Here is a 22,889-nt window from a genome sequence, read left to right on the forward strand (position 1 = left end):
TAATTTACATTTTAGCAAACTTACGTCATATGTCTTATCTGTTCCACTTTTGATCTTCATTTTACCCTAGACTTGTTTCTGAATTCACCATCTTCCTTATTTCTGCTCTTTTCATTCACTTTTTTTTTTTTTTTTGACCGGCCTTTCTAGGCCATCTCTTTATTTGTCCTTCCTCTTTCTAACTGTATAAAGTAAATAATTAATAGAAAATAATATTTCCAGGATGTGGACTACATATGGTAGGAGCATGTAATTAGGGTGCTCAACAATGCCTGGATTTGAGACTCAGCATTTTTAAATGAATATTTATATGGAAAAACAAAATTAAACATAAGGTTTTTAAAAAAAATTAAAGAAATGCATTAGGTAATAGTTACAGTAAAGAATACCCTCTAAGAATAGGAGTAAAAGCTGTTTGGCTTCCCTTGGTACCACCAACTCATAGAAGATCTTAGCTGTAAACAAGTAGATCTTAGTTGTAAACAAGTTGTATAATGATGCAATCTCTGACATAATTAAAACTGGGTAAACCATAATAGGTGTGTTCCTTGAATAGTTTGCCAAGTATTTGTCCAGGTCTATTATAGCTACTGAGCAAATGGGTTGGCATGAATAGTTATGTCCTTAATGTGTACATCATTAAGAGGTCGATATGTCTTCTCATTTACTGGTAACTTCTCCAATTCATCTAGAGTCTCCAGACCATCTATTACCTTTCCAAATACTGTGTATTTCATGTCCAGATGTGGCTGCTTCCCATAGGTGATGAAGAACTGAGATCCATTGGTGTTTGGGCCATTATTAGCCATAGATACAACACCTCTAACGTTGTGCTTAAGATATTCACTGTATTCATCTTCAAATTTCTTGCCCCAGATACTGCTACCTCCTCTTCCAGTACCTGTTGGATCTCCTGTTTGAACCATGAAACCCTTGATATTTCTATGAAATATACAGCCATTGTAGTAATTACTGGCACAAAGAGCCAAGAAATTTTCACATGTTTTGGGTGTCCTCTCACAGAAGACTTCGATTTTAATATCACCTACATCTGTATGCAGTGTCACCGATTAACCACTTCGATTAGCACAGCGGTTGTTAAAAGAGCAAAGGTGCAATCGCAGTTGCCCCCACGGGTCTGCAGATTCGAAATTAAGTTTCTTCAGGCCACCGGAGGTCGAGCAAGGGACCCATTAGAGAGAACGCCCCTCACCTGCTCGCCTCCTCCCTCCGCCCCCTTCTCCCTGTCTCAAACCAAACGACTAGAACTAGGGAGACACTAATTTCTCCCCACCAGGTACACTTTTGACTATGAAAGGGTCAAAATTATCTTTTAATAATTACACTAGGACAACAAGCATAACTCTGGTCATCCTCTAGAAGTGCCTTGGGCTCCTCATTCACTTTTATTCTTTATGGAAGCTTGAGTCCATATGGAGTCCTCTTCTGCAACATTTTATATTCTTTCAACCAATTTGATATATCAGTTATGTTACATTAATTTTGTAAAATATCATAAATCTGTTGAAAAGAATAAAGTGGATTAATGTGGACTAACAACAGTGATTTTCCAAGTTAAAAAAAAGAGCAAGTTATAGAAAAAATACAAAGTAGTGTCAACTGGAAAAAAGTGCACAACCTAGTTGAGAATTATTTTTTATTATTTGGTGGACATACTGAGGACTTAAGCCTGGGAAACAGTCTCTTAGATAGCTCTAAGGGACTGTTCCAAAGAAGTAAGGGAAGAGCCAGGATATGTAGGAGTTTTTGCAAAAGAAACCAGGACTGTTAATTAAAGAAAAACAGACATCTCAGCTTACTGAATTTAGCCCTTTTCTGTATATGGTAAGATGAAAGAGTCTGGGCTCACTGAAATCATTTCTTTCATATGCACTTTAAGTATCTAGGGCCAATATCCTGTTTTCTCCATCCTGAATCCCCTCAAGGTGCACCATCCGAGGTAGGGCAGGATGACTGCAGTGGCTGTTGGCTTTATGGCCCCAACATCCTTTGTTCACTGATATGGCAGGTGACAATCTTTGTCCATAGTAGCATAAACTTGAATAATATGTTCTAAAATAAAAGAATACTTTTTTTATTTTATGAGAGATATAACTCTCATATCTAAAACAGTAGGCTAGATTACACTTTGCAAATCAACAAACTAAAGATCTCAATAGATTAAAACAAGAATTTAGTTCTCCCTCATGCCTTAAGTCCACCAAAGAGTAGAAGGGAACTCTACTTAATGCTGCCTTCACTACAGGACCCAGGACATTGGGGCCTGGGGTTAATGGAAATGTTCACTTTTAAACTATATACTTTTCCTCAATATGACATTTAACAAGGGATACACAATATTCAGGAACTACTATGTAAATAAAAAAAAATTTTTCTGAGAATGGAACAAGGATAACATATAAAAGTTATATGAAAAGGCTTTTATATTATGAATAATTTCTCTTCTTTACATTTATTTTCTTAATTAAAAATCATATTATTTTAGAAGATAATTCAGTGCTTTCACATTATGCTGAATGCTTGTGGAACATTGGCTGTTCATGAAGCCTATTTTTTTTTTTCCCTATAAAGCTTTTGCCCTTTCATTGAGTAATGGGGAAGAAGGTTGATTGAGTTAGTTTGCAAGCAAGCAAGCATCCCTTCAAAAGAAGTGAAAACATAAAAAAGAATTTTTTTATAGTATCTAGCGGAAGATTTCTCTACTCCACTTCTTCTGCAAAAGGGCCCTACTATAGATAGCTAAAGCTAATGTCTGTAAAGATGAGAGGAATTATTTTCCAGTGCTTTCTGTTAGTAAAGGCTGTGATGTCTGGAAATTACTAATGGCCAAAGTCTTTGCAGAAATTATCAGATGTCCAGAAGCATCTGGAAAATATAGGAACCCTGAGAGGGAGAGAGTTTATTTTCTGGGAAACTCTGAAAGCCTCATTAAAATGGATCTAAAAGTGCCATGGCAGAAACAAGGTATCACTGGAATTTTCTGTCTTCATCCATTTTTTTCTAAGTCATCCCAGGTAGACTGGCAAAGATGAGAAACTGTATCTTGTTCTGTACTTCTAATTCCCTGTCCTTCTTTTTTTCTTTTTCCTGTTGCCTGACTACATCTATTTGCTCACCTTCTCTCTTAACTCTTTAAAAGCGGAAAGGTAATAATTATCTTATTGTCTCTGAACTTTATTTTCATATTCAGGAGATGGTCCTTGCTGATTATTTACATACTGCTGATTTTTTTTAAAACTTCATAATATTTACTACTTAACAGATGAGAGGGAATTTCATTACGGGTTCCGGGGTAGAAATTGTTTTCTTGTTTTAACATATTACCTTTCTTCATATAACCCAGAAGTCAGGCTTATCATTGATTTTTCAGCAAGTTACATGACAATATTTACCTTAGACCAATTAATATTTCAAGAAAAATATATTGAACTATATGTGCTGTACAATGTTGAGCTAGGTTCTGAGGGCACAAAGAACAATAAGATGGGGCTTCTGAATTTGGAATGATAGCATCTGAGTAGAGAAATATAGAAAATAAACTAAGTGTAAAAAAAATATGGTAAATTTTCAAATGAAGTAGCATGTAATGGAAACATAGAAGGGAGGCCACCTTGTGGAAGTTCAGGTAAGCCTTTTACTTACCTGAACCTAGAACTGGGTGTTAAAAGACAAAACGGTTTTAGACAGAAAGCATTACCCAGAATTATTGGACCCTAAACCTAAATCTTGACATCTACTTATCTTCCCCAGGTCCACCCACAAACAAACAAACAAACAAACACTGAATACCTTTCTGACATTTTTTGCCATAATAACTCTCATTACTCCTTTCAAATCTTTACTGTTGACTCTTTCTTCAGAATTAGATGTTAGAAGCTTCTCACTGTGAAAGCTACTCTAAGAAGTCCAGTTTACATTTATCTTTCAAATTCCATTGGTATTTAGAAAATGTCTTTTTGAAACTTAAAACAATTTCAGAGGGACCAGGAGGAAGCATCTGTTTCACACTTGATTCTTTAACATCACAAGTTCATTGTTAACTCTAGCACACTGACCATTAGAGAAAGTAGGTAAAAAATACACTTTCTACACGGGACTGTAGAGATAAACCTGCTGAGTCTGTGAAAACACAGTGGGAAGCTCTCCACCGATTTAGTCAAGGCTTCTATGTCATAACAATTATTTGAGGTTGAAAATACCCCACAGAGTTGTGTCAGAAGTGACTCAGAAGGATTCAGTTGGGCAAAGAAATTGGGGAAGTAGTATTTTCCACACATTACAATGTCCTTTTATTGATCAGTCAAGTAGTTCATCAAATAGATATTGATAAACTAAGTGTTGATTTACCAGTATCTGGTCTAAATGCATTGAACCAGAGAGACAAATTCTGGTTCTTATGAGACCTATATGTTAGTCATTGATGACAATGAGCAAGTTAAACTGACAAAGAACAAGAGAAATAAACAAATAAATAAACAAGTAAGTAAATAAATGGCATAGCTTTGGAAGATTATTATAAAATGATCTATGTGTAAAATGGAGAAAAGATTTTCTTACTGTCATGTCTAAGTATAGTGAATATTGGCTTTTCAAAAAAGTACCTCTATAGTCTTCACCCCCTTTTTCCTTTAGAGGAGGAATTTTGCATTTCAAGTAGCTTTGGTGCAAGGTTGTACTACATGCTCTAGAACTAAAACTAAAAGGATCAGACTGTGTCTTACCTCACCTGCGAGAACCAGGGCATAGAAATGTGAATTAGCTTAGCTAATTGCATACTCCTGCCCAGAATTTTGAATCTTGATCAAATGATGCAAATGATGCTGTAGGATACTTCTAGAAATCATTCACTGCATCAGCTACAGAGGGGTACCCAAACTTTTCTTTTTAAAAAGAAAAAGTTGGGGGAACCTTCAAGTTGGCAGAGGAGTAAGATGTGGAGATCACCTTCCTCACCACAGATACATCAAAAATACATCTACATGTGGAACAACTCCTACAGCACACCTACTGAACTCTGGCAGAAGATCTCAGACTTCCCAAAAGGCAAGAAACTCCCCATGTACCTGTGTAGGGTAAAAGAAAAAAGGAAAAACAGAGACAAAAGAATAGGGACAGGACCTGCACCTCTGGGAGGGAGCTGTGAAGGAGGAAAAGTTTCCACACACTAGGAAGCCCCTTCACTGGTGGAGACGGGGGGTGGGCAGGGGAAAGCTTCAGAGCCACGGAGGAGAGCACAGCAAGAGGGGTGCAGAGGGCAAAGCAGAGAGATTCCTGCACAGAAGATTGCTGCCGACCACCACTCACCAGCCTGAGGCTTGTCTGCTCACCTACTGGGGCGGGCAGGGGCTGGGAGCTGAGGCTTGGGCTTCGGAGGTCAAATCCCAGGGAGAGGACTGGGGTTGGCTGCGTGAACACAGCCTGAGGGGGCTAGTGCTCCACAGCTAGCCAGGAGGGAGTCCGGGAAAAAGTCTGGAACTGTCTAAGAGTCAAGAGACCACTGTTTCAGGGTGTGCAAGGCAAGGGGATTCAGTGCACCACCTAAAAGAGCTCCAGAGATGGGTGCGAACCGCGGCTATCAGCATAGACACCAGAGAGGGGCATGAAATGCTAAGACTGCTGCTGCAGCCAGCAAAAAGCCTGTGTGCAAGTACAGGTCACTATCCACACTTCCCCTCCTGGGAGCCTGTGCAGCCCGCCACTGCCAGGGTCCCATGATCCAAGGACAACTCCCCCAGGAGAACACACAGTGCACCTCAGGCTGTTGCAACATCACGATGGCCTCTGCCACCACAGGCTCGCCCTGCATTCCGTACCCCTCTCTCCCACCCGCCCCCAGCCTGAGTGAGCCAGAGCCCCCCTAATCAGCTGCTACTTTAACCCTGGCCTGCCTGGGAACAGACGCCCTCAGGTAGCCTACACACAGAGGCAGGGCCAAATCCAAAGCTGAACCCCAGGAGCTGTGTGAACAAAGAAGAGAAGGGGAAATCTCTCTGTGCAGGCTCAGGAGAAGCCTGTCAAATCTCCACAGTCAACTTGATGTACCCTGCATCCGTGGAATACCTGAATAGACAATGAATGAATCATCCCAAAACTGAGGCGGTGGACTTTGGGAGCAACTGTAGAATTGGGGTTTGCTTTCTGCTTCTAATTCGTTTCTGGTTTTATGTTGATCTTAGTTTAGTATTTACAGCTTATTGTCACTGGTAGCATTGTTTACTGATTCGGTTGCCCACTTCCGTTTTTTTTTAAAAAATATATATATATATTTTTCCTTTTTCTTTTATTGTGAGTGTGTATGTGAATGCTTCCTTGTGTGATTTTGCCTGTATAGCTTTGCTTTTACATTTGTCCTAGGGTTCTGTCTGGCTGGGTTTTTTTTTTTAAGTATAGAGTTTAGCACTTGTTATCATTGGTGGATTTGTTTTTTGGTTTGGTTGCTCTCTTCTTTCTTTCCTTCCATTTATTTTTCTTTCTTTTTTATTTTTAATTTTTTATATTTAATAATAATTATTTTAATAACTTTATTTTACTTTTTCTTTCCTTCTTTCTTTTCTTTTCTCCCTTTTTCCTTTTTTTTTCTTTTTTTTTTTAACATCTTTATTGGGGTATAATTGCTTTACAGTGGTGTGTTAGTTTCTGCTTTATAGCAAAGTGAATCAGTTATACATATGTTCCCATATCTCTTCCCTCTTGCGTCTCCCTCCCTCCCACCCCTCCAGGTGGTCACAAAGCACCAAGCTGATAACCCCGTGCCATGCCTCCCTTTTTTTCTGAGTCGTGTGGCTGACAGGGTCTTGGTGCTCTGGCCAGGTGTGAGGCCTAAGCTTCTGAGGTGGGAGAGCTGAGTTCAGGACATTGGTCAACCAGAAACCCCCCAGCCCCAGATAATATCAAACATTGACAGCTCTCCCAGAGATCTCCATCTCAACGCTAAGACCCAGCTTCACTCAACGACCAGCGAGCTACAGTGCTGGACACCCTATGCCAAACAACTAGCAAGACAAGAACACAACCCCACCCATTAGAGAGGCTACCTAAAATCATAAAAAGGTCACAGACAACCCCAAAACACACCACCGGATGTTGTTCTGCCCACCAGAAAGGCAAGATCCAACCTCACCAACCAGAACACAGGCACTAGTCCCCTCCACCAGGAAGGCTACAAAACCCCCTTAACCAACCTTACCCACTGGGGGCAGACACCAAAATCAACATAAACTACGAACTGGCAGCCTGCAAACTGGAGACCCCAAACACAGTAAGCTAAGCAAACTTAGAAGACAGAGAAATACGCAGCAGATGAAAACGCAAGTTAAAATCCCACCAGAGCAAACAAATGAGGAAATACGCAGTCTACCTGAAAAAGAATTCAGAGTAATGATAGTAAATATGATCCAAATTCTTGGAAATAGAATGGAGAAAACACAAGAAACATATAACAAGGACCTAGAAAAACTAAAGAGCAAACAAACAATGATGAATGACATAATAAATGAAATTAAAAATTCTTTGGAAGGAATCAATAGCAGAATAACTGAGGCAGAAGAAGGGATAAGTGACTTGGAAGATAAAATAATGGAAATAACTACTGCAGAGCAGAATAAAGAAAAAAGAATGAAAAGAATTGAGGACAGTCTCAGAGACCTCTGGGACAACATTAAATGCACCAACATTCGAATTTTAAGGGTCCCAGAAGAAGAAGAGAAAAAAAAAGGGACTGAGAAAATATTTAAAGAGATTATAGTTGAAAACTTCCCTGATACAGGAAAGGAAATTGTCAGTCAAGTCCAGAAAGCACAGAAAGTCCCATATAGCACAAATCCAAGGAGAAACACACCAAGATACATATTAATCAAACTATCAAAAATTAAATACAAAGAAAAAATATTAAAAGCAGCAAGGGAAAAACAACAAATAACATACAAGGGAATCCCCATAGGGTTAACAGCTGATCTTTCAGCAGAAACTCTGCAAGCCAGAAGGCAGTGGCAGGATGTATTTAAAGTGATGAAAGGGAAAAACCTACAACCAAGATTACCCAGCAAGTATCTCATTCAGATTCGACGGAAAAATTAAAACCTTTACAGACAAGCAAAAGCTAAGAGAATTCAGCACCACCAAACCAACATTACAACAAATGCTAAAGGAACTTCTCTAGGCAGGAAACACAAGAGAAGGAAAAGACCTACAAAAACAAACCCAAAACAATTAAGAAAATGGTAATAGGAAAATACATATTGATAACTACCTTAAATGTAAATGGATTAAAGGCTCCAGCCAAACGACATAGACTGGCTGAATGAATACAAAAACAAAACCCATATATATGCTGTCTACAAGAGACCCACTTCAGACCTATGGACACATACAGACTGAAAGTGAGGGGATGGAAAAAGATATTCCATGCAAATGGAAATCAAAAGAAAGCTGGAGTAGCAATTCCCATATCAGACAAAATAGACTTTAAAATAAAGACTATTACAAGAGACAAAGAAGGACACTACACAGTGATCAAGGGATCAATCCAAGAAGAGGATATGACAATTGTAAGTATTTATGCACCCAACATAGGAACACCTCAATACATAAGGCAAATACTAACAGCCATAAAAGTGGAAATCGATGGTAACACAATCATAGTAGGGGACTTTGTAACACCCCACTTCCACCAATGGACAGGTAATCCAAAATGAAAATAAATAAGGAAACACAAGCTTTAAATGATACATTAAACAAGATGGACTTAATTGATATTTATAGGACATTCCATCAAAAAACAACAGAATACACATTCTTCTCAAGTGCTCCTGGAATATTCTCCAGGACAGATCATATCTTGGGTCACAAATCAAGGCTTGGTAAAGTTAAGAAAATTGAAATTGTATCAAGTATCTTTTCTGACCACAATGGTATGAAACTAGATACCAATTACAGGAAAAAAACTGTAAAAAATACAAACACATGGAGGCTAAACAATACACTACTAAATAACCAAGAGATCACTGAAGGAATCAAAGAGGAAATCAAAAAATTCCTAGAAACAAATGACAATGAAAACACGACAACCGAATACCTATGGGATGCAGCAAAATCAGTTCTAAGAGGGAAGTTTATAGCAATACAATCCTACCTCAAGAATCAAGAAACGTCTCAAACAAACAACCTAACCTTACACCTAATGCGGTTAGAGAAAGAAGAACAAAAAAACCCCAAAGTTAGTTAGCAGAAGGAAAGAAATTACAAAGATCAGATCAGAAATAAATGAAAAATAAATGAAGGAAATGATAGCAAAAATCAATAAAACTAAAAGCTCGTTCTTTGAGAAGACAAAATTGATAAACCATTAGCCAGACTCATCAAGAAAAAAAGGAGGAAGACTCAATTCAGTAGAATTAGAAATGGAAAAGGAGAGGTAACAACTGACACTGCAGAAATACAAAGGATCATGAGAGATTACCACAAGCAACTATATGCCAATAAAATGGACAACCTGGAAGAAATGGACACATTCTTAGAAAAGCAAAACCTTCCAAGACTGAACCAAGAAGAAAAAGAAAATATAAACAGACCAATCACAAGGACTGAAATTGAGATTGTGATTAAAAATCTTCCAACAGAAGTTCCAGACCAGATGGCTTCACAGGTGAATTCTATCAAGAATTTCAGAAGAGCTAACACCTATCCTTCTGAAACTCTTCCAGAATTTAGCAGAGGGAGAAACACCCCAAACTCATTCTATGAGGCCACCATCACCCTGATACCAAAACCAGACAAAGATGTCACAAAGAAAGAAAACTACAGGCCAATATCACTGATGAATATAAATGCAAAACTCCTCCACAAAATACTAGCAAACAGAATCCAACAGTACATTAAAAGGATCATACACCATGATCAAGTGGGGTTTATCCCAGAAATGGAAGGATTCTTCAGTATATGCAAATCAATCAGTGTGAAAACCATAATTACAAATTGAAGGATAAAAACCATACGATCAACTCAATAGATGCAGAAAAAGCTTTCAACAAAATTCAACACCGATTTTTGATAGAAACCCTCCAGGAAGTAGGCATAAAGGGAACTTACCTCAGCATAGTAAAGGCCATATATGACAACCCCACAGCCAACATTTCTCAATGGTGAAAAATTGAAACCATTTCGTCTAAGATCAGGAACGTGACATGGTTGCCCACTCTCACCACTATTATTCAACATAGTTTTGGAAGTTTTAGCCACAGCAATCAGAGAAGGAAAAGAAATAAATGGTATCCAAACTGGAAAAGAAGTAAAACTGTCACTGTTTGCAGATGACATATTAGTATACATAGAGAATCCTAAAGATGATATCAGAAAACTGCTAGAGCTAATCATTGAATTTGGTAAAGTAGCAGGATACAAAATTAATGCACACAAATCTCTTGCATTCCTATACACTAATGATGAAAAATTTGAAAGAGAAAATAAGGAAACATTCCGTTTACCATTGCAACAAAAAACATAAAATACCTAGGCATAAACCTACCTAACGAGACAAAACCTATATGCAGATAACTATAAGACACTGATGAAAGAAATTAAAGTTGATACAAACAGATGGAGAAATATACCATGTTGTTAGATTGGAAGAATCAACCTTGTGAAAATGACTATACTACCCAAAGCAATCTACAGATTCATTGCAATCCGTATCAAACTGCCAATGGCATTTTTCACACAACTAGAACAAAAAATTTCACAATTTGTATGGAAACACAAAACACCCCAAATAGCCAAAGCAATCTTGAGAAAGAAAAATGGAGCTGGAGGAATCAGGCTCCCTTACTTCAGACTCTACTACAAAGCTACAGTAATGAACACAGTATGGTACTGGCACAAAAACAGAAATTTAGATTAATGGAACAGGATAGAAAGCCCAGAGATAAACCCCTGCACATATGGTTACCTTATCTTTGGTAAAGGAGGCAAGAACATTCAGTGGAGAAAGACAGCCTCTTCAATAAGTGGTGCTGGGAAAACTGGACAGCTACATGTAAAAGAATGAAATTAGAACACTCCCATACACCAAAATAAATGCAAAATGGATTAAAGACTTAAATGTAAGGCCAGACACTATAAAACTCTTAGAGGAAATCATAGGCAGAATGCTTTATGATATAAATCACAGCAAGATCCTTTTTGACCCACCTCCTAGAGAAATGTAAATAAAAACAAAAATAAACAAATGGGACCTAATGAAACTTAAAAGCTTTTGAACAGCAAAGGAAACCATAAACAACACGAAAAGACAGTCCTTGAATGGGAGCAAATATTTGCTAACAAAGCAACTGACAAATGATTAATCTCTAAAATATACAAGCAGCTTATATGGCTCAATATCAAAAAAACAAACAACCCAATCCAACAATGGGAAGAAGACCTAAATAGACATTTCTCCAAAGAATATATACAGATTGCCAACACACACATGAAATGAAGCTCACCATCACTAATTATTCAAGAAATGCAAATCAAAACTACAATGACATATTGCCTCACACCAGTCAGAATGGCCATCATTTAAAAATCTACAAACAGTAGATGCTGGAGAGGGTGTGGAGTAAGGGGAACCCTCTTGCACTTTTGGTGGGAATGCTACTTGATACCGCCACTATGGAGAACAGTATGGAGGTTCCTTAAAAAAACTAGGAATAGAACTACCATATGACCCAGCATTCCCACTACTGGGCATATACCCTGAGAAAACCATAATTCAAAAAGAGTCATGTACCACAATATTCATTGCTGCTCTATTTACAATAGCCAGGACATGGAAGCAACCTAAGTGTCCATTGACAGATGAATGGATAAAGAAGATGTGGCACATATAGACAATGGAATATTACTCAGCCATAAAAAGAAACGAAATTGAGTTATTTGTAGTGAGGTGGATGGACCTAGAGTCTGTCATACAGACTGAAGTACGTCAGAAAGAGAAAAATAAATACCATATGCTAACACATATATATGGAATCTGAAAAAAAAATGCTTCTGAAGAACCTAGGGGCAGGACAGGAATAAAATCGCAGACATAGAGAATGGACATGAGGACATGGGGGAGGGGAAGGGGAAGCTGGGACGAAGTGAGAGAGTGGCATGGACATATATACACTGCCAAATGTAAAATGGATTGCTAATGGGAAGCAGCCACATAGCACATTGAGATCAGTTCGGTGCTTTGTATCCACCTAGAAGGGTGGATTAGGGAGTGTGGGAGGGAGACCCAAGAGGGAGGATATATGGGGATATATGTATACATATAGCTGATTCACTTTGTATATAGCTGAAACTAATACACCATTGTAAAGCAATTATACTCCAATAAAGATGAAAAAAAAGAAATAAAAATTAAAATGTAATATTTTTAAAAATAAATAAACTTTTTAGACAAAGAAAGAAAGAAAAAGCCATGTTTTCTGTTCAGTAGCTGTCCACCCTAACATGAACCTTTGTTTTCTAAGTCTGAGTCTCCAAACTTCCAGTGCTCTATGGAGTCATCGTATTACTCAAATAGATATCCATCCACTTGCTTGCAGCTACCAGAGTTGGTTTCTGTTGCTGACAGTAAATGTAACTTAACTAATAAACTAGGTCATGTACTTCTACCATTTAAAATGTATCTGTCATACAAATATATTTCTGATGGTCTGATGGTTGGAATTACCTCCAGTTAGCTCTGCTGTATTTCACATACCTGTGTCTCCCTCAAAAACCTAGACATTATATCTCCCTCAAAAGCCTATCTTATTTACTGAGAAAAATAATTTAGATAGCAGAGAGTTTTTCACATGGGATCTTGAAGATGTATTTCATTTCCCTCAACGGTCATGATGATAATGCCTTGCTCTTCTTTCTATAATCTATAATTAAGGAGGTAGACATTTTGGGGGTTTCTCTGAGAAGTAACTTGGTTGTTCCTACATCTTCAGCAGTTTTTTAAACTACTTGTAAAGGAACTATGTATATAGAGATGAACAAAAATATGTTTAGACGATGTCTTAATATCATCCCATACTTAGAACTTTGGATTTTATATTATACTGTGTGTTATATAGTATCAGTATTTATAATGTACTATATAATATATATTTTATAATTAAAATGGATAATGATTATTTCATATAATTATATTATGTACTTCTATATTAACATTATAATACAAGGCTATACATATTGTCACTATTAAGTAGTTTGTGTTCTATGGACAATAGAGCCTTTAAATTTTCCTTTATCGTATATCGTTAGAAAGCAATTATTGAATGCCACGATTGTATTCCTTGTCTTCAATATAAGTGCTGTAGAAAGAATATAAAAATAAAATAGAAGACCCAAGCAATATGCTTAAGGAATTTAAGTGTTTTTCAGTGTGTTTTAGAAAGGAAGAAAGAGAGAGAGAAAGAGAGAAGGAAAGAAAGAGAGAGAGAAAGAGGGAGGGAGGGAGGAACATCTTGCATGTGAATCTATTAAATGTGTGTGTGTGTACACATACACAATTACATACATGTAATGTATATATTCACATATATATTCAGTGATTTTAAACACTATAATTTAAAAAATTTGTGTTGCTTCTGGACCAACAATGTTTACAGTAGAAAATGTGTTTTGACCTTTTAGAAAACATTTGCAATACCATGATACATAACTTTAGTTTGAAGTACTGCAAATGTCATTTTCTTGTGGTTATTTGAAGGAAGGGGGGTAGTTTCTAGAAAAAGAAAGATATTTTATGAGATTAAGTAGAAAATGAATAGAGTCTTTTTTTTAGCTAGAATGCTTACCTTTAATTTCCTGATTCCTTCTCAATTTGTTCATACACAAAGAAAAAAAGTCATAAATTGAAAATGGATGGTTCATCTGCAGTGAAATGTGGTCTTTGTGATTGTTGATAAATAAGCAAGTTAACTCACAGGATTTCATCCACTATGCTGGAGGAAGTATTATTGAGAGTACAGTGAAATGGAATTTTGTGGGATGGGATATGACTGATACACTCCATTGAGTTTATTTTGATTGAAGCCCAAAGTACTGAATAATTGTTGATCTTTGTCTTGTTTGTAATTTAGAAACAATAATAACAAATGAAGAATTCTTATAAGTATCTGATTAAACAATGATGGCAGTTGCCAAACCCAGTGAATGTCAAATATGATTCCGTTCTGCTCCATCAAGGGCCTACTATGGATAAAACAAAGTGTTTATTCTGGGAATAGACAATTTGAGTCACCCAGTTGACTGATGTAAGATATTCCATTGACTTTAAGAAATGTTCCCTGGTGGTGCAGTGGTTGAGAGTCCACCTGCCGATGCAGGGGACACGGGTTCGTGCCCCGGTCCGGGAAGATCCCACATGCCGCAGAGCGGCTGGGCCCGTGAGCCATGGCCGCTGAGCCTGCGCGTCCGGAGCCTGTGCTCCGCAACGGGAGAGGCCACAACAGTGAGAGGCCCACGTACCGCAAAGAAAAAAAAAAAAAAAAAGAAATGTTGGGTATTGCAATTTTATTATTGGTATTCCTGTTGCAGGGCATTTATGATTCTCGTTATGTTTTACTTTAATCAGTGTTAGCCCAGTGGCTTTTTCTTTTAGGCTCTAAACAAATATTTGTTTAATGAATTAACCAACGTATATTGAAATTAGTTCCTATTTACTGAGGACATATCAAGAGGAAACACTGGTAAAAGGAAGAGGCAGCCCTTGAGTAAATGAGAATCTGGGAAAGTTACCCTGGTATAGTGGGATGGTAAAAAAATAGCATGCAACTTGATGAACATATTCTTGAATGCTTGAATTGGTTACCTGATCAAAATATGAATTTCAATTTTACTGTTGGATTCTAAGACAGACCTAGACCTTGAATGTTTTAGGGTGTGGAGAGGTGGGTTTTTACTCTGGCTGTATTCTGCTCTTTCCATGTGACATAAAGCCACACGGTAAACTCTCCGATTCTGAGTAATATTCTATCTTAGGCCTGATGGAGGGAGAGAAGCATTAAAAATGGTATTTATCAAAGGAGTCATGACTCAAAAGTAATAGTAAAACCAGCCAGCTCATATTGAGAGACTTAAAATCAAGTTACTTCCACGGTAGTACCATTCATATACTCAGCATATAATCCCAAAGTGTCCTTTTAACAGCAGAATTATATAGCACAGGCAAGGCACTGCTTATAAGGGAAAATGTTGGAGGGATTTAGTCATGATTCTTTTCTCAAGAGTAAAGAAGTCTATATAAAATATCCATGTAATCGAGAAAATATATTCTGGCAATGTTTTTTTCATAAAATAATAACCAGTGGGCAACATCACCCCACATGTGCTAGTTTGAACGTAAAAACCAAAGATAGCCAAAGCTTTAGAATGATGTGAGGTAGCATATACTGTATATAAGAAAGTACCTACATATAATTTGCATTTTAATATTTGTTTCCTCATTCTTCCTAGCTCATTTTCAGTAGGCATGCCTACAAGTAGGGCTGCACTGATTGTTTGTGGCTGCCCAGTGTCTTCTGATGGTGCTGGTACCATAACAGTTGCTCAGTTTTTGACTGTCACTTCTGCTTTCTTCCATCCATGCATCTGTTGATGGTTTACTATGTGCAAGCAGCATAGTTGGTGCTGGATTTACAGTGGTTAACAAATAGATACCAGACAGAGTCGTAGTCCTCACGGAGCTCATGATATGATGTGACAAAAACTGTACAATTGACAATTTTAGTAGCTTTTGTTTACCGTTCACAGCCCCTCTATTATGTCAGTACAGTGATTTACTTCAGTCTACTACTGAGGATACTAAGGCACTAAAAAGTTTTAAAAACTTAGCCACGGTCACACTTGTTTCTGTTTATTAAAGATTTGCCTATTGCTGAAAATTTTTTAAATAGAACATTAATATTACTTTCTATATTATAATGACCTGATAATCTAATATTGCATTTAGAAGCCTTCTGGATTCAAATCCAAAAGTCTTACTCCAACCGACTTATTCACGGAGGTTATGGTCACCCAGGCTGGCGGGGACAGGGACTGCACCTCTAAATGATGGCTTAGAACCTAATTTCTCTCACCCTTGAGCTCTCAGCTCTCTCTCACTGATCCACTCCTAGAGGTTCTTTCCCTGTGATCACATAATGGCAGACAGAGGTACCAGGGCAGAATCTTTCCAACTTCAGCTCCAGAGCAAAGATCTTTTCTGGTATTCTTAGCAAAGATCCTAGTATTTAATCTGCCCTATTTAAACTGTCCTGACTTTAACCAGCATGTTCTCACCCTGATTCATGTGAACTGAAAGGATGTGCATGGGAGAGGATCATCCCCATACAAAAATTGAGGATGTTTGTAGAAGCAGGATACCTTCCACATGGGCAAACATAAATGAAACACTACATGCATGATGGACCTGATGTTCATCTGCTCTCCAGCTGGCCTCACTCCCCTTCCAGGCAAGTCCTGTCTAGAAGTCCTGACCAGCTCCCAAGTCTCAGGAGTAGCCAAATCAGGGCAGTAGAGAGGGAAGACACACATGAAACTTTAGACCACAGGAAGTTATGATCAAGTGCACTTTAAGTGGCAGGGATTAAAGCAGTGCTGAAGCTTCCTGCTTGTATCCTCTCAGGCATTACCACTGTCATGCATAATTGCCCTTACTTCCTGCTGAGGATTCTTTCTGGCAGCCAGAGCCTGCTCTCCCCAGGCTGCTGCAAGCTTGAATGGCCAGAGAATTAACGCTTAGCTAGTGATCCCTGATAAGATGACTCTGAGACACGGGTGCCATGCTGGCCCCCAGCTTCATCCTAGTGGGGACTGGGATCCAGTTAGTTGACATGAAAACGTGAACTTTGTGGGCTCTCTTTCCTTCTCTGTCTCATTTCCCTGTTCCTCTGTCAGGGTCTCCCAGGGTCACCTCCCAAATAAACCACCTGTCCTTGAACCGTTGTCTTGGGATCTGCAAATAATCACATAGACAGTGATCACATAGGATCCAGCCTTTTAAATACATTCTCAAAATACTTTTCTTTAATTGTCATAATCTTCTTGTAAAAGAAGATTGTATAAAAAGCAAGGGGGAGAGGGATGTGTAATATCCTTCCCAGACATCCACTTAAAATGTTTCCTATAACAAATACAAATGACATACCTTCATTATTTTATATTCTATAGATAGAAAATGTAAATAGTATGATCAGATAAAAATATAAAAATAGAGTTTCCAATCCTGTTTTCCTTTCATAGTTAATTATTGTGATTCCTCCCATAAAAAGGATATAAGGAGAGAGAGAAAAGAGAAAAATAGAGAAAGAGAAAAAGGAGAAATTACAAAAATTTTTATATTGAGCTGGCTACTAAATAAGTGAAATAAGTTTCTTTAAACCCTGCTGCAAACAATAATTCTATCTTTGAGTACTTTTTTTAAGTAACGTAACTGGTACTTTATGCACAGGTATTTAAATGATGTCGTTTTAGCCACTGATATGCCATGGATTAATTCAGTTAACTCACTACTAAAGATCTACTTGAAGTCTGCTTAGTGAGTACTACTGAAATTCTAATCATAACACTCATGGGGATAATTTTATTCTCCAAGTAGCAAAAATGTTTATAAAATGAGCTAAATAAAAAGATAAAAAATGGGCAGATAATTTTTGAATATTTCTAATTATCAGGTTAAATTTGTATTCAACACGTTTTTCTTAAGTAATGGTGTAAAATCTAGAATATGACCATATAATTAATCATTTGTTCTTTAAATGTAAGCATTCAGAAAATTAGTAACTATGATAAAAAATCCAAACCTTTTACTAATTTTAATGAAAAACAAATTTTAATAAAACATCAGTATAATATACTAAATATAAAAGCATATAAAAGCTGAATATAGTTTTTGGTATGATTATTCTTTAGCACTTTTTTCAAAACAAAACATTTGTTTCATTTGATGTTGATAATTAATTTGCCTGAATTGTAATTTACTAAGATAAATTGATATATAAGAAAATAGTACCTAAGAAAACTGTTTTCTTAAGCAGAGAGAGAAATTCACACACACACACACAATATTGGAATCAATATATATTTTTTAAATAGGTGAAAAAGCATCCATACATCCTCTGACATTTTCTTCTATGCTCAGATTATCATGGATGACTGTATTATTTATTATGTATTTTTTCTTATCTCATTATTCATTTATTTGAAAAGGTAATAGATGCTCATAGTCTATAATTTGAAAACAAAAAAGTCATTCAATAAAAAAAGAAGTTCCTCTCACATTTTTGCTCCCTGGCCCTCCAGTACCACTATCCACTGACTACTAACTTTCCTAGTTTCTTGAATACCCTGCCAGTAGTCTGTGCATATATATAAGAACATAGAGATACATGGCCTCTAGCATGTAACACAACTGTAACCTACTATAAACATTTTTCTTCACCTTGCTCTTATATATTTTGGCAATTCTGTATCACTCAGTGGAAATTACCCAGTCCTTTTAAGCTACTGCATAGCTTAATGTTGCATGAACATACATTACTTATTTGACTAGGTCCTTGTTTATGAATATTTTTTGTTATTTTCCGTTCTTTTCTATCACCGAGCTACCATATTGAAATTCTTCGATACACATCCATGGGTAAATCTTTTGGATACATTTGTAGGAATCGAATTTCTGATGCAGGCATATGCATTTCAAATTTTTAAAAATGTCATTTAGTTGTGTTCCATGGTGGTTGGAACCATTTATGTTCCATAGTAATCAAAGGTAAATGTGCCTTTTTCACCTATATCCTATCTGATATGGTTATTTATTAAACTTTCTTAGCTTTGTCAATCAGGCAGTTTAAAAATGTCAACTTTTGGATTTCAATTTGGATTTCTTACATTATGAGTAAGGCTGAACATTTTTCTCAAAGGTTTAAAATTACTTACATTACTTTTCTTTGAGCTGTATTCTTGCCATATACTCATTTTTTCCTACTGAATGTTTTATATTTTTATTGTTTTGTAAGAACAACTTATACATTAAAGAGATAAATCCTTCAGTATTTGGTGGAAAATAATTTCTTCCAATTTGTCCAGTGTTTTTGGCTTTTTAGTCTGTATGTCTGTATATATATCTTTTCCCAAGTAGAGAAATGTTTTCCCCGTGTATTCGAGTTTATTGATAACTTTTGAAAGTAGTTTTTGAGCCATATTTAGAAAAACTTTCCCACTCTGAGATGTTTAAGAAAAAAAATATCCAGTGTTTTGTGTTTTTTTCTTTACCTTTAAATCTTTGATTTGACTGATACTGATTTTCATAGAAGGAATGAGGTAAAGAATTAATTTCATACTCTATAGATGGGCTCTTCAGATAGTAAGGTGGGCCTATGATTAATGGGAAGAAATAGCACATTGTCAGAGATGCTCACACAATATAGAAATAAAAAAAGATTCCCTCCCATGTCATGAGTAGACACAGCACTTCTCACAGGAGCCTTCTCTGTCCCTCAGAGTCTTGAAGATGTCAGGCAGCTGTGGGTGATTTCCTGCTCAACTTACTAGGGCCTGCTGGGCCTGGAAAGCTGTTATTGCCCTAACAAAGCCACCGTTTACTTGTGGCCTTCATTATCAGTCCAAGAAAATTTATGAAAATATGTAGAGACATCCAAGTTCCTGTATAAGCTCTGTGTCAGGAGGTCCCTATTCTCACCAGGGGGAGAAAAGGGAGTTCAAGTACCCAGGTGTTCTGAAAACTAACTCATCATTCTAAAAATCCACTTTTCAGTTTCCCATCTTCCTCCATGGAATATGTTGACTGTAACTTTTTCCAATTATTTGAAATGACTTGAATCAAATGCAAAATTTCTGTGTATCTTTAAATTGATTTTGAACTCTTTTCTGTTTCTTTTTTTTTTTTTATAATCTTGTTCTGCTTCCGGACCAGACTACTTTAACTATGGTAGCTTTCTATTATATTTTCCAAACAATATTGCTAGGCTTTCCTCCTTATTCTTCTTTTTTTAGGAGTCTTCATCCTGTGCCTGTATATTTGTGTATGTGTGTAGATTTTTTAAAGATAGACTAAAGATGCTAATCTCAATATTGTATATAAGAAAACTGAATATCAAAGAAAATGACTTACACCAATTCATATAACTGATAAGTGCCAGAACAGGGATTTGAACTCAGTTTGTCTTATTCCCAAATCTAAACAGTGAGTCTTTACATAAATAATAATGCCAGAGATCCTAGGATTTTGAGGGAATTTTCTAAACAAACTTCCTGCAGTGCAGTGAGAGCAGATATGGGGCAGGGCACAAGGTGAAGTCTAAGTTTTTGTGGAGAGCTGACTATGGAGAAGCTTTTATTACAGGAAAGAACTGCCAAAAAAGGAGCTGTCAATCTTGATAAAACCCCATCATATGGGTGAGAAGGTGTGGTGTCCTAGACCAAGGCTCATTAAAATTGGAGGGCAATTGAGGAAGTCAAAGTAAATGATGTAGTGCTTGATTTCAGCAGTTTGTAATCTTAATAATGAAACTGACATTAGTCCAACTCTGTTATATGTATAGTTCACATGTAGACATATGTATGCATGTGTGTGTATAATATATACACACAGTCAAGTAACTTCATTATTTATTTTTGAAAATATTAGAAAGTGAATAGTAGGTTGGGTGAAGTTATAGAATAGAATAGAAAAATCAAGCAACCATTCACAGAGGAAATAACTATGTATGTAATTCAGTACAACCATAAATCCTGCTCTGTGTAATCCCAGGTGATCTCATAAGAAATTGGATTTTGCTATGGAGAAATCCTCACTCACTTTCCACAACACACTGTGTTTAGGTGTGTGGCTTAGAGTAGGATGTAGGAGACTTGAACATTTAAAATGTTAGGGGTGATAAGGACCTGGGAGAGAGGTACCAGCAGGGTAGGCACTCCATGCGTAGATGAGGGGACTTGATAGACCTCAGGGCAGAACACCTCAAAGGACATGGCAGACAGTTACTAAGAGAGGTTGTTAAATTATTTACCATGGGATGTGCTAGCACTTCCCTCTTGCTTTGTCACTCCTATGATATATTTAATTGAGGATATATTGCTCAGTCGTGTGTGTGTTTGTTTGTTTTTGTGGAAGTGGGGTTTGGGGGTAAACTTCAAGTTGGGACTGGGTTCTATGTCTGGGTTGATCCAAAGAAAGACCAGATTTTGTAGGGCAGCTGGAGTTAAAAGAAGAAATTCTGAGAGTAAAGACATGGGGATGAGCAAAAATTCCTGCAAAAACTCCAGTCTTTGACGACCTTGAAAATGATGGGGTCATTTCCAAGAACTCAAGGAGTAAAGCTGCACCCAGCTAATATTTGGCTGTATGTGGAAGAAACAGTAGATCCTATTAAGGTTCTTAATCCATACTATTGTATCAGATCAGAAAGGTACAATTCTGGCCTCTTTACCGAATCACCTTTCCCTCCTTAGACACCCTTCTGAGGGTTCAGGAGCAGACTCCATAACCAAGGTTTCCCAGTTCCTTGGAACAAATCATTAAGAAGTTCATGAGGAAGAAGTAATCACAAAGCAGATGCTGCCCACCATGGATAGTACTATTGCTAACCCATACCTGTGGATGCAAAAGGGCAGGTAGTTCTGAGATGGTCCCACTTTGATACTGGCCATAGACTTGCAGAGGCACATCAGACTGGGGAACAGAGGAAACATATTTTTCAGTCCTCTCTCCCTGCACCCAAAATAAAATCTGGCACAGTGTAGCTGAACTACACAGGTGGAGGAAAGATAGGGCACACTCAATAGGCAAGAGTATAAATCCCTAAGTTTTAATTCCTGAGAAAGAGTTAGAGCGCTGATTTAGACCCAAAAGAACAAAAAGGGCTCATATTAGGAAAGCATTCAGAAGTGGATTCTGGGTTGGGGACCTCCCTTGCCAGAGTGAAGTTAAGCTTCACTCTGGTGCCCAGGACAGAGACCTTCTTGAGAAAGACACCTCAGATCCTTCCCCATAAGGAACAGGATCTTCAAAAAAGTAAACCCCATACTTACCTGGCAGGGGAGATACCATGATCACGAAGGTGGTTTTCCCAGGGCAAGGCTTATCCATTGCACTCCGGATGTGCTGACCCCTGTGATTTCCCCAAATGTGGGAAACGCGACTGCATAATTTGTGTTAGTGGGGGACTGCGTTTGCACTTTCCCCTAAGGAAAAAAAAAAAAAGTAAACCCAGGCAAAGGATGAGACATTTGTTACAGTGGATTTGTCTCAGGAGAAAGAAAAGTCAATAGGTCACTCAAAACAAACTAGTACCAACCTCTGAGCAGAGCCCAGGCAGGCCCTGATCCAAACAGTCTGGTCTTGCGATAGTGGAGATACTGAAGGCCAGGATCAATGTCAGTCATGAACCTGACCTTACAGAATGGACTGGGTATAAGTTGTGGACTTCATGTAAGGGAACGTAGTCAACACAAAAAAGTCCTTCAGGCCCAGGTGGGACCCATAGCTAAATATTGCTGTGATTGCAGGCCCCCTTCCTTCCTTCTGCAAAGCTGAGAGACAAAGGCCAGTCCTCAGAACTAAACAGGTTCTGCGAGCATGAAAATCCTGAGGGAGCAGCAAGCAGGTCAGATACAAGTGCAGACTTCCTACAAGTGTCGAAGATGTCAAGAATCAGTAACTGTGCCCTTCCATGCCTCCCAGAGAGCCTTGGATGCTAGGTTCCTCAGGTTTCCTATGTCACTGCTCTGGGCAGTGTCTTCTGGGTTGTGTCACATATAGTTTGTCTGTTTTACCCTCCAACAGAAAAAAAATCCTTTCAAAGAGAAAATTTAGACCATAAAAACAA

At 37.6% G+C, this 22,889-nt stretch overlaps 1 protein-coding gene and 1 non-coding gene across 2 annotated transcripts; one reads left to right on the plus strand and one right to left on the minus strand.

Moving 5' to 3' along the window:
- Positions 1 to 316: 316 nt before the first annotated feature.
- On the minus strand, positions 317 to 22,150 carry LOC113608294 (peptidyl-prolyl cis-trans isomerase-like 3). Its single transcript, XM_027084423.1, has 3 exons — positions 22,093 to 22,150; positions 19,315 to 19,416; positions 317 to 1,072 (listed from the first exon to the last, which is right to left on the minus strand). Exons 1-3 carry the CDS (start codon positions 22,148 to 22,150, stop codon positions 588 to 590), a joined length of 645 nt encoding a protein of 214 aa, XP_026940224.1. The 3' UTR covers positions 317 to 587.
- LOC113608318 (U1 spliceosomal RNA) lies at positions 22,085 to 22,248 on the plus strand. The gene has a single exon (XR_003428305.1). It is a non-coding gene; the product is annotated as a U1 spliceosomal RNA (small nuclear RNA).
- The last annotated feature ends 641 nt before the right edge of the window (positions 22,249 to 22,889 follow it).

Source organism: Aethalodelphis obliquidens, unplaced genomic scaffold, assembly GCF_003676395.1.
Source record: "Aethalodelphis obliquidens isolate GAN/ISIS:26980383/991018 unplaced genomic scaffold, ASM367639v1 scaffold52, whole genome shotgun sequence".
Classification (NCBI taxonomy): Eukaryota; Metazoa; Chordata; class Mammalia; order Artiodactyla; family Delphinidae; genus Aethalodelphis; species Aethalodelphis obliquidens.

Bases quoted from the DNA above. Each gene is read 5' to 3' on its own strand.
- LOC113608294 (XM_027084423.1), bottom strand. From the start codon at position 22,150: ATGGATAAGCCTTGCCCTGGGAAAACCACCTTCGTGATCATGGTATCT. The intron at 19,417-22,092 runs GTAAGTATGGGG...CATTAATCATAG, and splicing joins CATGGTATCTCCCCTGCCAG to GCCCACCTTACTATCTGAAG. The intron at 1,073-19,314 runs GTAAAGAAAAAA...ATCGAAGTGGTT, and splicing joins GTCAAATCAAAGATTTAAAG to AATCGGTGACACTGCATACA.